General features: G+C 34.0%; 1 protein-coding gene across 8 annotated transcripts in view; it reads left to right on the top strand.

Annotated features, from left to right (window-relative positions):
* The window catches only part of NAV3 (neuron navigator 3), a 688,216-nt gene that overhangs the window by 651,193 nt on the left and 24,196 nt on the right, over positions 1 to 12,827 (top strand). For 6 of the 8 annotated variants that reach the window (XM_039343281.1, XM_039343283.1, XM_039343280.1 and 3 more), the window contains 4 exons: positions 3,930 to 4,013; positions 5,883 to 5,994; positions 11,229 to 11,350; positions 11,997 to 12,017. In XM_039343281.1, coding sequence (XP_039199215.1) covers positions 3,930 to 4,013; positions 5,883 to 5,994; positions 11,229 to 11,350; positions 11,997 to 12,017 — 339 coding nt within the window. The remainder of the gene's footprint in view (positions 1 to 3,929; positions 4,014 to 5,882; positions 5,995 to 11,228; positions 11,351 to 11,996; positions 12,018 to 12,827) is intronic. The other 2 variants (XM_039343282.1, XM_039343278.1) reach the window with 1 other exon arrangement.

The raw sequence follows: 12,827 nt of genomic DNA, 5'->3' as shown, positions 1-12,827 counted from the left end.
CTTAAAGTAAATACATATTTCCTTCAATCTTCATAATCTTCTCACCTATCCAAAAAAAAACTTAAAAATCCTAAACAAATCTAGACACATTTAGTTAAACAAATTATTTTCTCTTAAAGATATTAATAATATTTAAAAACTTGAAACACTTTTGAATCCTAAACAAATCTAAATACAATCATCATTCTATATAAACTTCCTCCAAAAACACAGATTTAAGCATTACTTTCTTTCCTAAACAAATCTAGACATTTAATTAAACAAATTATTTTCTCTTAGAAATATTAATAATAATATTTAAAAACCAAATTTAAGCTTTACTTGGAACTTAAACAAATTATACTCCCTTCAAAACACAAATTTATTAGAATCCCCTCACTGAAATAAACAAATTATAATCCCTTCAAAACACAGGTTTAAACAATATTATCATTAAAGGTTTAAAACTTAAAGCTGAAATATATTATTATCCCAAAACACATATTTAGACATTACATAAGACATTTTCCAAAAACGATGTAAGTTTTACTTCTCCCACAATCTCAATAGTAAACTTCTTGTCTAAAGTTCTCATTCAATGTCCATAATTTTCTGTCCGATAACCAGTTGCACCCACTATAAACACAAACTTCTTATCTAAAATTTTCATTCAATATCCATAATCTTCTGTCTAATAGCCAGTTACATCTACTATAAGCACAATCCATATCGGTTTCTCTTGCCCGCAAGCATCGAAAAAAATGCGTGGAATTCTGCCCTTGAAGATCGCTCCAAAGAGTTTGTAAGTCCTGGTTGACCCACAAGCTCAGGAATCAGTACCTGTGAAACTTCCTCAACCTCCTTCTTCTGTTGGTCTTTCTCTTTACATTTATATGTTACTTTTTCTTTACATTTATATGTTGGACAAGTCTCAGGGACCGATACCTGTAAAACTTCCTCAGTGAATTCCTCCTTGTGTTGATCTTCACAATTATAAGTTGTACAAGTTATCCTCTGCCCGTTCCTCTCTTGTTGGTGCCCCTCAAGCTGAAATTTCCCAATTTCCATTTCAGGCAGCAATTCCACCCTTGAAGATTGCTCCAGAGACTTTGTAGGTCTAACTTCTCCCAGAGATTCAGAGACCTTCTTCTGTTGCTGCTTTTCTTTGCAATTGTATGCTGCACAAGTTGTCTTCTGTTCCTCAACCTGGACTTGTTGGGGCCTCTCAAACAAGGGTTCCCCAATTTTCATAAATATAGGCTCTTCAAGCTGTAATTCTACATTCTTTTCTTCCAAAGCTTTAAACTTAATAGATGGCGATACACATACCCCCAGGACCGAGGTATAAAAATCTTTTGCTTGAGAAACAGTATTAAGTCTATAACATGTCCCCAGGTGGTTCACCACCATTCCAGTCGGGACATCCCATCTGAATAGTATTTTTCTCTTTTTAAGTTCATTTGCTAGAAAAGCAAACTCCTTTCTTCTTCTTAAAATTTTAGATGGGATCTCCTTAAAAATTATAACATCTTGTGAAGCAATTTGAAATCTCTTCTTATAATAGGCTTGCACAATTTCATTGCGTAGAGATTTTTTACCAAAGTAAATTACCACATCTCTTGGCAGATTCTTCTGTGCTGCCACCACAGAATTAACCCTGAATAATTTTTCAATTTCACTAAGTATTCCCTCTTTTTCTTTATTCAAAATCAATGCAAAGTCCTTTGCAACCATCTCTTTCAAATTTCCTTGCAAAGACTCTTCCAGGCCCCTGATTCTTAAGGCATATTCCATTTGTCCATATTGAAGCATAAGAATTTCATTTTCCATCTCTTTTTCCATACTTTCAATTTTCCCCTCCATTATCTCCACTTTTTCATCTACCTCTTCCACATGGGAGTTCATCTTTTCAAGAACAGAAGCAACTCCTTTTAAAGCCAAAACAAAGTCTTGTCTCAAGATCTTATTGTTTTCCTCTAAAATCTTTTTCATTTCTGCCCTAATTTGAATTATGACATCTCCCATCATGTCTTGCAAATCCTTCATAGTTGTTAGCTGACCCCCAGAAGAGGGTGAGACTGTTAATTTAGAAGCTGTAGAAATCCCTGGACGCTTTGGAGCCATCTTAAAAAAAAAACCCTTTAGTCCTTCTTAAAAAATTATAAAAATTCCTTCAAAAATCATAACTCCCTCCAAAGAAGGTCATTATAATAAAAAGAAAAAAGGGGGGAAAAAAAGAAGAGAAAAGGAATTAAAAAAGCTTTACTCCTCCTTAAAAATTGCAAAAATTAAGCAAAAAAAAGGAGTTAACTCCATGAATTCAAAAAGAAAGAGGGGGGGAAATCCTTCAAAAAGGGGTCATTGCAATAAAAGGAAAGGAGTTCAGAAAAAAAGAAAAGAGAGAAAGAAAAAAAAAGGGGGAGAAGAAAAAAATAATTAAATAGAAAAGGTCCGTTCCATTTTTTTTTAAAAAAAAATACTTAGAGATACCAAAAACAAACACAAAGATTAAACAAAAATAATAATTCTAACAGTCCATTCCAATCATAAAAAAATAAAAAAGGAAAAGGGAAAGGAAAAAAAAAAAAAGCACCAAAAAGCCTGCCGGTCAGCATTCTAACTTCCAAAAAAAAAAAAAAAAACACCGAGAGATTTGCCGATCGCCATTTTACTTTCCCTTTCAACAAAGAAGGAGAAATAAAAAGAGAGAGTAAAAATAGAAACAAGTCTTAAAAACTTAAAATCCAAATAAGTCAAAGAAAGCAAAAACTAAATCCTCTACTCAGCTCTGTCCGTTTAAAAAAAAGCTCACCAGTTCTCTTTAAGCACGGAGGTGTTTGCAGCGGCTCGTTTTATCCCTGAGGACAAAAACAGCTGGGAAGCGGAGACAAGTCTGAACTCCGTGGGAGCACTCCTTTCACCCCCCAAAAAAAGGACTTGGGGGGTGCAAAAGAGGCTCTACCACTATTCAGACACTCTCTGCCCCCCCCCTTTGCCCGGGAGGGGGATTTTGAACCGCTGAACAGCTGATGTCTGCTGTTCATAGCAGTTCTTACACTTACCCAGGAGGACGGCTACAAAGTAGCCGCCATCGCGCGCGCAAAATCCACCGGAAGTCTTGTTCTTGATGTTATCTAGGACAGCGGTCTCTAACCTTTGCAGCTTGGCAGCCTGGCTGTGGGGGGAGAAGGGAACCAGGCCACATTAGAGGTGAACCGGCACACACAAACATGCGCACAGTTCAACTTGTGCAAGCGGCAGCCCAGCATGCATGCACATGTGCATACAGCTCAATTGCAAGTTGAGCTGCATGCTCATGCCGACCCACCACTTGCGTGACTCAAGCCGTGTGCATGCTGCTCCACCTCTCTCATGGCCCAGTTCTGGATAGGCCATGGCCCAGTAGTGGGTATGGCCAGGGCAGTTGGGGACCCCTGCTCTAGGAGACCTGAAGGAATGGGGAGTTGAACCTTGTTGAAACTATTCTGTATAAAGTTCCAATAGCTTTTTAAATTCACATATAAAGAAGATGTTGCCAAAGCAAATGGGGGAAATTTTGCCCCACTCACTATGATTTCCATCAGTATTTTTACCATGTTTATATTAGCCTCAATGCAACATAAAAATGCAGCTGCATGCAGCTTGCTTAGCAAACCATATCATTTACTGTAGATCCTCTTTAAATCTTTCATTGAAAAATTTTGGTATTGTTAAAACAAACAAACAAAAAATGGTAATGAAGACTGGCAGTCTAGACTGGAAATGTTTCCATACATTTGAGACATAAATGTAAAATTAAATTTAGAATATATACATTTGAGCAAGTAAGGGTATGATTGAAGAAATTACCGTAAGAAGCAGACCTGTTGAAAATAATGAGATGTTCAAGCTTCTTTTACTGAATGCTTTTAAATCCTGATTACATTTGAATGTTTCCTTCTTTGTCACAGGCCCATCTTGTAGCTGCATTTGAAAAAAGCTTAGGGAATATGACAGGCCGGTTGCAAAGCCTAACAATGACAGCTGAACAAAAGGTATGTTTAAACCAGCAGATACTGTAATGTGGAGAATCTAACTTAATCCAAAAGCACTGACTTATATTAGAGTTTGTATTGAAAGAGGAGTACAGGAATAAACAAACAAGTGCATCTTTCATGACCTGTGCTATCAAGTCTTCACAATAAAACTCTATGGAATCACACTACTCATAATTACAGTTAGCAAGCTGTATCAAAAAGAAATGGGAAGATAAAATCTTTCATTTTCAGGTTTTAATTAAAATGTTTGTAACTCTGGATTTAAACTGTATTGAAAAATTTAACAACAAAAGCTGGTTGTAAACCAACAGGAGTAACTTTTTCCAGTCTGGCAACATTATGAGAATACTAAATATTAGTTGAAAATATTTCATGTTTTTAGTTTTCCAGTCAATGTTATCTTGAGTTGGTAGGACATATAGATATAGCTTGACTTCACTGTTAAGTATATTTAACATAATAGTTGACATATAAATTTAGGATATAATTTTGGTACATGTTGCATCGCATTGGGTGACTAGTTCTTGCTTTGTTGACATTGCAGTACTCTAAACTATTTTCCAAGGAACTCACGAAAAAATTTGTCTGGTTTCCAAGATGTTTTTATAGCCACAATATTTTTATAATTTTGCCTGTGTTCTGTCATTGAAAAGAAGAAAAAAGCAGTCCCATTCTAAGTATTTGTAGGAATACAAATTTGTTTTAAGAATGAATAAAAAATTAAGTGAATCAAAACATTTCCCTTAACATTCATTTGTATGTGTATGGGGTGGGATGGACGTGGGGGGTGTAATTTAGAATGGTACATAAAATTACCAAAGATTTACAGTGTGAGAAAAAGGGAGAGCAGTGTAACAGGAAAGAAAAAAAACTTTTAATAAAACTAAAAATTTTACCTCAGTAGTTTAAAATTGCCCTAACTGAGAGGTTATTCAGTGCTAAAAAAAACCTCATGTAACAAAATCAAACTAGAAGAATTCCCACTAGGAAAAACAAAGCTGAGACTTCCATCAAAAGTGATAGCAACTTTGTAAGAATGTGTGCTTTATCAAAAAGAAAAATTATACAACATTTTTCTTCTTATGTTCTATCACACTTTACTTGGTAGATCTTGCAGTGAGATTCATTTTGAATACACGGAAAATAAAATGTTTGAAACCTTAAATATGAAAATGAATGAAAAACAAGGGATGTGGATATTCTGGGAGCTGACATCTACCTATATTAAAATTGCTGGGGCTGAGTAATAGTGGTATCAGTGACAAATGACTCAATGAATGACACAAATGATGTAAATTAAAACAAATAATGTAATTTTGGTTTTAATTGAATGGCACTAGAACACTCCCCAAAGGTGGTTTACTTGAAGATTTTATTATACTGATATTGACCTTGATAAGCTTTTTTAAATATCCTAATATGCACATTAAAAAAACCCACTTTCTTGATTTGACTAGCAATAAATGTTTTAAAGGATTTAAGTTTCGGTATATAAAATGAGAGCTGAAAATAGTAATTGAAGAAACAGATATAGTTTCAACCATACATTACACTTACTAAATAATTTCATATTACATTTTATCCCTGCATTACATGTGAAATAAAATGCATGTCTTCACAAATTTTACATTTCCTTTCTAAAGCTTGTTACTTGCAGCAGTTGTAAAAATGAATATATTCCAACCTAAGGACTTTGATATTTGATTAGCTGAGTTGAAAAGCATACATGAAACCTAATTTTCTTTTTACTTTCACTTGCATTTTTCATGTACACCTTACCTTCATTCAGTTTTGTGTGTTTTTACCCCAGAGGATAAAACCTAATTACTGTGACACATTTTGAGCCTTTCCCTCCTGTTCCCAAAGGAATCAGAACTCATAGAACTACGGGAAACCATTGAAATGCTGAAAGCTCAGAACTCGGCTGCCCAGGCTGCTATTCAAGGAGCTCTGAATGGCCCTGACCACACTCACAGAGGTATGATATTCTGTCTCAATTTTCAGGGGTGTAATAGTAGATCATTACCAACTTTCTGTTTTTCAAAAAAATGGATTTTGTGCCACATTTGTAGAACGTTCCATATGAAAATTTATATTTGTAATGTTTCCATATCTTTAAAAGTTCAACTTAATTGATTTCCAAAGAGTTTACTTCTTCTTTTATAAACAGGTTTTATTAAATTTTTCAGTTTTTACATCCAAGTAATTAGGAAGCAGCATGGTGATAGGGTAATCAATAATCCAATAGCAAAATCATTCATATATCTGTCAGGTTATATCGTTAAAATCCCCTCTCTATTTCCTTTAATTATTATATCATATTCAAATTAATATATTTCTAGGTAAAGCTCAATCAATCATTCTACATGGAGGGAAGTGTGTAGTGGGGTGCACCAGGGCTCTGTTCTGGGCCCAGTGCTTTTCAACATCTATATCAACAATTTGGACGAGGGGATAGATGGGGAACTCATCAAATTTGCAGACGACACCAAGCTGGCAGGAATAGCCAACACTCCAAAAGACAGGCTTAAGATACAGGAAGACCTGGACAGACTTGAACACTGGGCACTATCTAACAAAATGAAATTCAATGGTGAAAAAAGCAAGGTTCTACAATTAGGCAAGAAAAACCAAATGTTCAGGTATAGTATAGGGGGTACCTTGCTCAATAGTAGTAACTGTGAGAGGGATCTCGAGTCCTAGTGGAAAATCACTTAAATATGAGCCAGCAGTATGCTGCAGCTGCCAAAAAAGCCAACACAGTGCTGGGCTGCATTAACAGAGGGATAGAATCAAGATCACGTGAAGTATTAATACTACTTTACAATGCCTTGGTAAGGCCACACTTGGAGTACTGCATCCAGTTTTTGTCACCAAGGATGTAAAAAGGATGCTGAGACTCTAGAAAGAGTACAGAAAAGAGCAACAAAGATGATTAGGGGACTGGAGACTAAAACATATAAGGAACGGTTGCTGGAATTGGGTATGTCTAGTTTAACGAAGAGAAAGATGAGGGGGGACATGATAGCAGTGTGTCAATATCTCAGGGGCTGCCACAAAGAAGAGGGAGTCAAGCTATTCTCCAAGGCACCTGAAGGCAGGACGAGAAGCAACGGATGGAAACTGATCAAGGAGAGAAGCAACTTAGAACTAAGGAGAAACTTCCTGACAGTTAGAACAATTAACCAATGGAACAACCTGCCTCCAGAACTGGTGAATGCTCCAACACTGGAAGTTTTTAAGAAGAGACTGGACAGCCATTTGTCTGAAATGGTGTAGGGTTCCTGCCTGAGCAGGGGGTTGGACACGATAACCTCCAAGGTCCCTTCCAACTTTATTATTATTATTATTATTATTATTATTATTATTATTATTATTATTACTACTATTACTATTACTATTATTATTACTATTTTTTTATTGAAAATTTTTAAAATTTTACAGAAAAAAAAAAGTTCCCTTCCCCCAACCCTCCCAACCCACCCCAACCCTCCCCCAACCTTCCCAGAGCTGAATACAGGCTTAATTAAAATTTAAAGGAAAAAATTTTAAACACAAATAAACCATATACAAATTTGATTACAATAATTAAACAAATCATAAAATACTTTAACACCAATACTTAAAAAACAGAAAAAGAAAAAAAAGAAACAAGAAGAAGAAAAAAAAATCTTAAACTTTAAATATAAATTATTCAAAAGCTAAATAATATTTTTTTATATCATACTTGTATTGTATAAAATTTATCCATCTTTTCCATACCAAAAGGTACTTCTCTTGTGATTGATCTTTCAAAAAAGCCGAAATCTTTGCCATTTCCGCTAAGTAGGAAACTTTAAGAAACCATTCTTGCAAAGTAGGCAAAGATTCCTTCTTCCAACAGTGCCCTACTAACAACCTTATTATTATTATTATTATTACATTTGTCAAAAACATTTTACTTGTACATATCAAAATCCTGTTTTTAAGTTTTACTTAATTCCAATTATCATGTTCCAATTTAGCCTTTAAAAACCATAATATTTAGACTTCAAATGACCCTAGTTTCCTCATTTCATTACCAAATAATTATTGTATGTAGATTACATATATTATTCCAAAAGTTACATTCTTACTTTCTTTCACAGATATATTCTATTTCTCGACCTAGTAGGTTCTCATTTACTAGTAAAATATCTTTCATTGTCACAAACCCATTTTCATGTTACAATTTCAAACGATAATCTAAGAATTGATTTTCATTTCCATTATATGTCTAAATCCTAAATATTAAATCAGTCAATATCTCTAAAAATCTCCCACATTGAGGTTTCCTTTCTATTTCCCTTAGTTGTTATATCGTGTTCAAATTGATACATTTCTAAATCAGTCAATCAATACATTTATCAATAACATTTTGCTTATACATATCCAAATCCTGTTTTAAAATTTTACTTAGTTTCAGTTACCATATTCCAATTTAGCCTTTAATAACCACAATATTATAATCTAACAATTAATTTTCATTCCATTATAAATCTAAATCCTAAATATTATATCAGTCAATGCCTCTAAAACTCTCCTTAACCCGTCAGGTAAAATTTTTAAGTCCCATTTTAAAATCTAACTCTGGCTTTCTTTTTGTGCCAAGCAGGCTTCCATGCCAGAGCCTTTAAATCCTCTGATGCATCTCCCTTCATTCCTACACATGTTGTTTGAATCAAGGGGGAACATCCAGATGTCAATTTTTCAAAGAAACTGGCCCCTTTGTAGTTATTAGGTTGTTGCCCTAGTAATTCAATTCTCCATGTTTGATTTGGGATGTTAATCATCAGTTCAGTCTGGTCTTTTTCTTCTTGTTCCATTTCCATCTGACTAGAGTAAATAGTCATGTCCAGTGTTGTAATTATTGTTTGCTTGTCTGAGTTGTCTAGGTTCTCCAATATATTGTGTTTGTTGATCAGTTCTTGCTGGTGTTGAAATTACAGGTATTTTGGTTAAAGTCAGTGTTGGATTCTCAAAATTCTCAATAGGTTATAAATATTGTTGTACAGCATCCTCTTTGCTGTTAACTTGTTCCTCTTCTGTTGTTTTTAGGTTTATAAGTTGTTCAATTGAAGTCTGGGGTTCCGTTAGTAGTTTCTGGTTAACATCCTTGGCTTTCACTCTGGTATTCATTAGCTTCTAGAATTTTTTCAAGTATGAGTTTATAATTGAGTTGTGGATAAGGTTCCTCCATTTCCATAGTGATTAGAGATAGTCTTTTAGTGGAAGCTATGTTTAGTAAGAGTCAGCCAATGTCCACCTCCACAATTTCTAAAAGCTATTTTCATCACCCAACTGTTTCCAGTTGTTATCTTTTCCTTAGATAATATGAAGGGCAAATCAAGAGAGTCAGCAGGCCACACTGTCAAAGAAATTCAATTGCTATACCAGGCTTATCCACAAAATGTCCCTAGTAGACCATACAATCTTTTTTGCAGATGTCAATTAGGCTTTTATCCAGTTAAAAAAATGAAAAAAAGATATTTTCCAAACTTAGTAAATAGATAAGATGCTGCATCTCTATAATAAGATTTCCAGTTATTTGGTTATTAAAATTAGATACTCTTTTTTTTCTTTTGTTCCAAAGCTTAGATTCCCAAGGTATGCAAACACTGCTGTATTAAGAGCAGGGAAGACGTTTCAGGAGGCTTTCACAGGAAGGTAAATAGGGTAAAATAAAAATAAAAAAGGGTCTCACCCAGATCTTCCACGGTGCTTTATTGTGCTTAGTAGTGCTTTCGGCTTTTGGCTGGTACGGCTAGGTGATCGGCCATGTTAATGGCCAATCTTTTCTTTGTCAATCCAAAGGAGCTCCTTCAAATCGAAGGGCTGCTGCCCTTCTGCGATCAAACGAGGGTCCTTCTCAGCAGCGGTCGCCCCTCCAGGGCGACTTTCGACCCTTTCCAGGGTCTCTTGACAAAGGGAAACTGGACGGCGGAGAGAAAGCTCTCTCCAATGTCTGTTGGCGCCACAATCTGGAACCAGAAACCAAGAGTTTACTTCCTCTGAGGAATTACTAAGCACTCCTAAGTTGACAAATAGCAAAATACAGCTATTTTCTTACTAAAATCTCTTGTACTCAAGCTAACAATGTGAAATGGAAAGGCAGTTCTGAATTTTTCAATTTTCTATCCACTTATATTAAATAAGATAAGATAGATAAGATAATCTTTATTGTCATTTTTTTACTGTGGGCACAATGGCATACATCAAAAATGAAATTTAGTTTAACGCTCTCAAAGTGAAACACATACATAATACTCACCTCAAACATACTATGTACAACAAATATATAGAGCCACAACCTTACATACACATAGCAAATAAATATTAAATGGCATTGGAGATGGCATAAACAATGTCAACAACAGATTGGCATAACCAGGATCATGCTGCCTTTAAGGGACAACCAAATCATTTTAGATCCATCAGATCTCTAGGTCTTTACTCACTTTTGTTCTATTTCTAGCTGTCTCTAGGTCTAATGAGGCCTCTGAAAAATCCACATCCGTCATATTTTAATCACATATAGCACTATAGCAGGTAATATAAGGGTTTTTAGAATGATATAGAACATCTTTTGGCTTCCTTTAGGATGTGTTGTATCTTCAAGCCCTTTTAAACCATGTTTATCTCAAGAAAAATATGACATATATGTCAATGTTTTAAATTGAAGCAGACATATATGTCATATTTTTCCTGAGATAAACATGGTTTAAAAGGGCTTGAGGATACAACACATCCTAAAGGAAGCCAAAAGAGTTTATTAATGGAAATATGTTTCCTTAAATTCTGTTCTCATTTGAAACGTCCTTTTCTTCCTCTGCTTATACAAAGAGTGTATATACACTCTTTGTATAAGAACAATTTTCATTATTTTTTTCTGTAATCTGTAAGGCATTCCAAATATTGTTTCAATAGACATGAGCAGAAGAAGAAAAGGACGTTTCAAATGAGAACAGAATTTAAGGAAACATATTTCCATTAATTTAAACTTTGTTCTGGATTTAGAAAAAATAATCAAGAATAATCAGATGATATATTAAATGCTTTATATCCTTCCTTAAATAGTCATAATTATAGACTGGATAAAGGATATAGGAGAGTTTAAGATAGCATTTGAAACACTAGAAAAGGAGTTATATTGGGAAAATGTAACACATTATTTCCTTTCTCTTTATATTATAGATTTGCGAATAAGGCGACAACATTCATCTGAAAGTGTTGCCAGCATCAATAGTGGTACAAGCCATTCAAGCATGGGTAGCAGCAATGATGCTGAGTCTAAAAAAAAGAAAAAGAAAAATTGGGTAAGTACTCTATAAAGTAAAATTGACTGTCTGTCCTTTTGTATAATTCTTTATTTAATAAATAATATAATGAATGAACCATGTATAGTAAGTCACTGTTTAAATATAGCTGTTCATAGGTATAATTTTTTTGCATCTTGCTCTATTGTTGATATATCAAGATCACATCATATTGTTGATGTAAATGAAGATCACTACATAATAACAGACTTCACAAGTTACTATATTTCATTTCACTATATACAATATATTAATTGTCCAATTTTATAAGGCAATATGGTAAAAAAAAAGTCAAGATAGCAGCCCCAAAAGTGCAATTGAAGTTTGTACTGGTTTTTTTATGTTTGTCATGCATTAAAAGCAGGCATAACTTTTATCAAACTCTTGCCGATACTATCTTTTTTTTTTTTAACAACATTCTGTAGACATCCTTGTTTCATTCCATGAAAGAAATGTGGTAAATATCTTGAAAACATAACAGTTTGAATTGAGACAGATACTTCAAGAACTAGAATTTTAGTGACATAAAAGTAGGAAAATACTTTTATTGTTTAAAATGTTTATTACACGGGTAATATTTTAAAAATACTGATTCCAACGTCATTCCCTTGATTTGTAATTGCACACTCTTTCATGTTTCTGCAAGGTGAACTCTAGAGGAAGTGAGGTGAATATAAAATCCTGGAAAATTTGGCATGCATCTTAAAGAATTCTATCTTGGCATGATTGCTATTCATTTTGGCATTAGGCTTTTGTACCCTTCTGAAATATTATCCTTTATGTCTCCTTAATGTTTCTCTTCATTTTACCTCCAACTTTAAAATATGGAAAGGGGAAGTGTCGCCAAAATCCATTTTTTTCTCATTAGAAAACATAAAATGGCGAAAAGAAATGCTGTATGATGGTTAATCAGTTCTTAGCCTCCCAGTTCTTGAAGAGGGATGGAAGAGAAAGTTGATTCAACTTCATACAAACCAATCTGATTTGTGCTTTCCAAAGTAACATGCCAACTGGAATGCAATACATTTTGGTCCTTCTCCAAATAGTGCAATGCAGTTCTTCAAACAAAATATGTGCCAAAATACACACATTAGAGAAAACTGCATATGAAAAGGTGGATACTAGCATATATTATTACAAAAAATGCAGGTAATACAAATTATATACAAAGTGTATATCTTAAGAAAAAAAATACACAAAATGAGCTGATATTTTTACCACCAAAGTCAAAATTTTCAATAAGGGAAATCTTTATATACTTCAAAAAGGTTGAAGTATTTATTTGAGTATTTATGAGCAAATAAAACATACTCATATATCTAGTTCTACTTTTGACCTGATTCTTATTAAAGAAAATATTCCAAAATTTTGCTGAAGATAATAAAATAACTACTTGGGAACCATATTTTCCCCTTGGTTTAGGTAATCTGCTTGCTCATAAGAAGCTTTTGACAGCTCAGACATAAAAGATATACTG

The sequence above is a fragment of the Crotalus tigris genome, unplaced genomic scaffold (genome assembly GCF_016545835.1).
Source record: "Crotalus tigris isolate CLP2741 ecotype Arizona unplaced genomic scaffold, ASM1654583v1 scf7180000017836.1595184, whole genome shotgun sequence".
NCBI lineage: Eukaryota > Metazoa > Chordata > Lepidosauria > Squamata > Viperidae > Crotalus > Crotalus tigris.
Note: the sequence above shows the minus strand (reverse complement) of the source record. Positions and strands in the feature narration are given on the sequence as shown.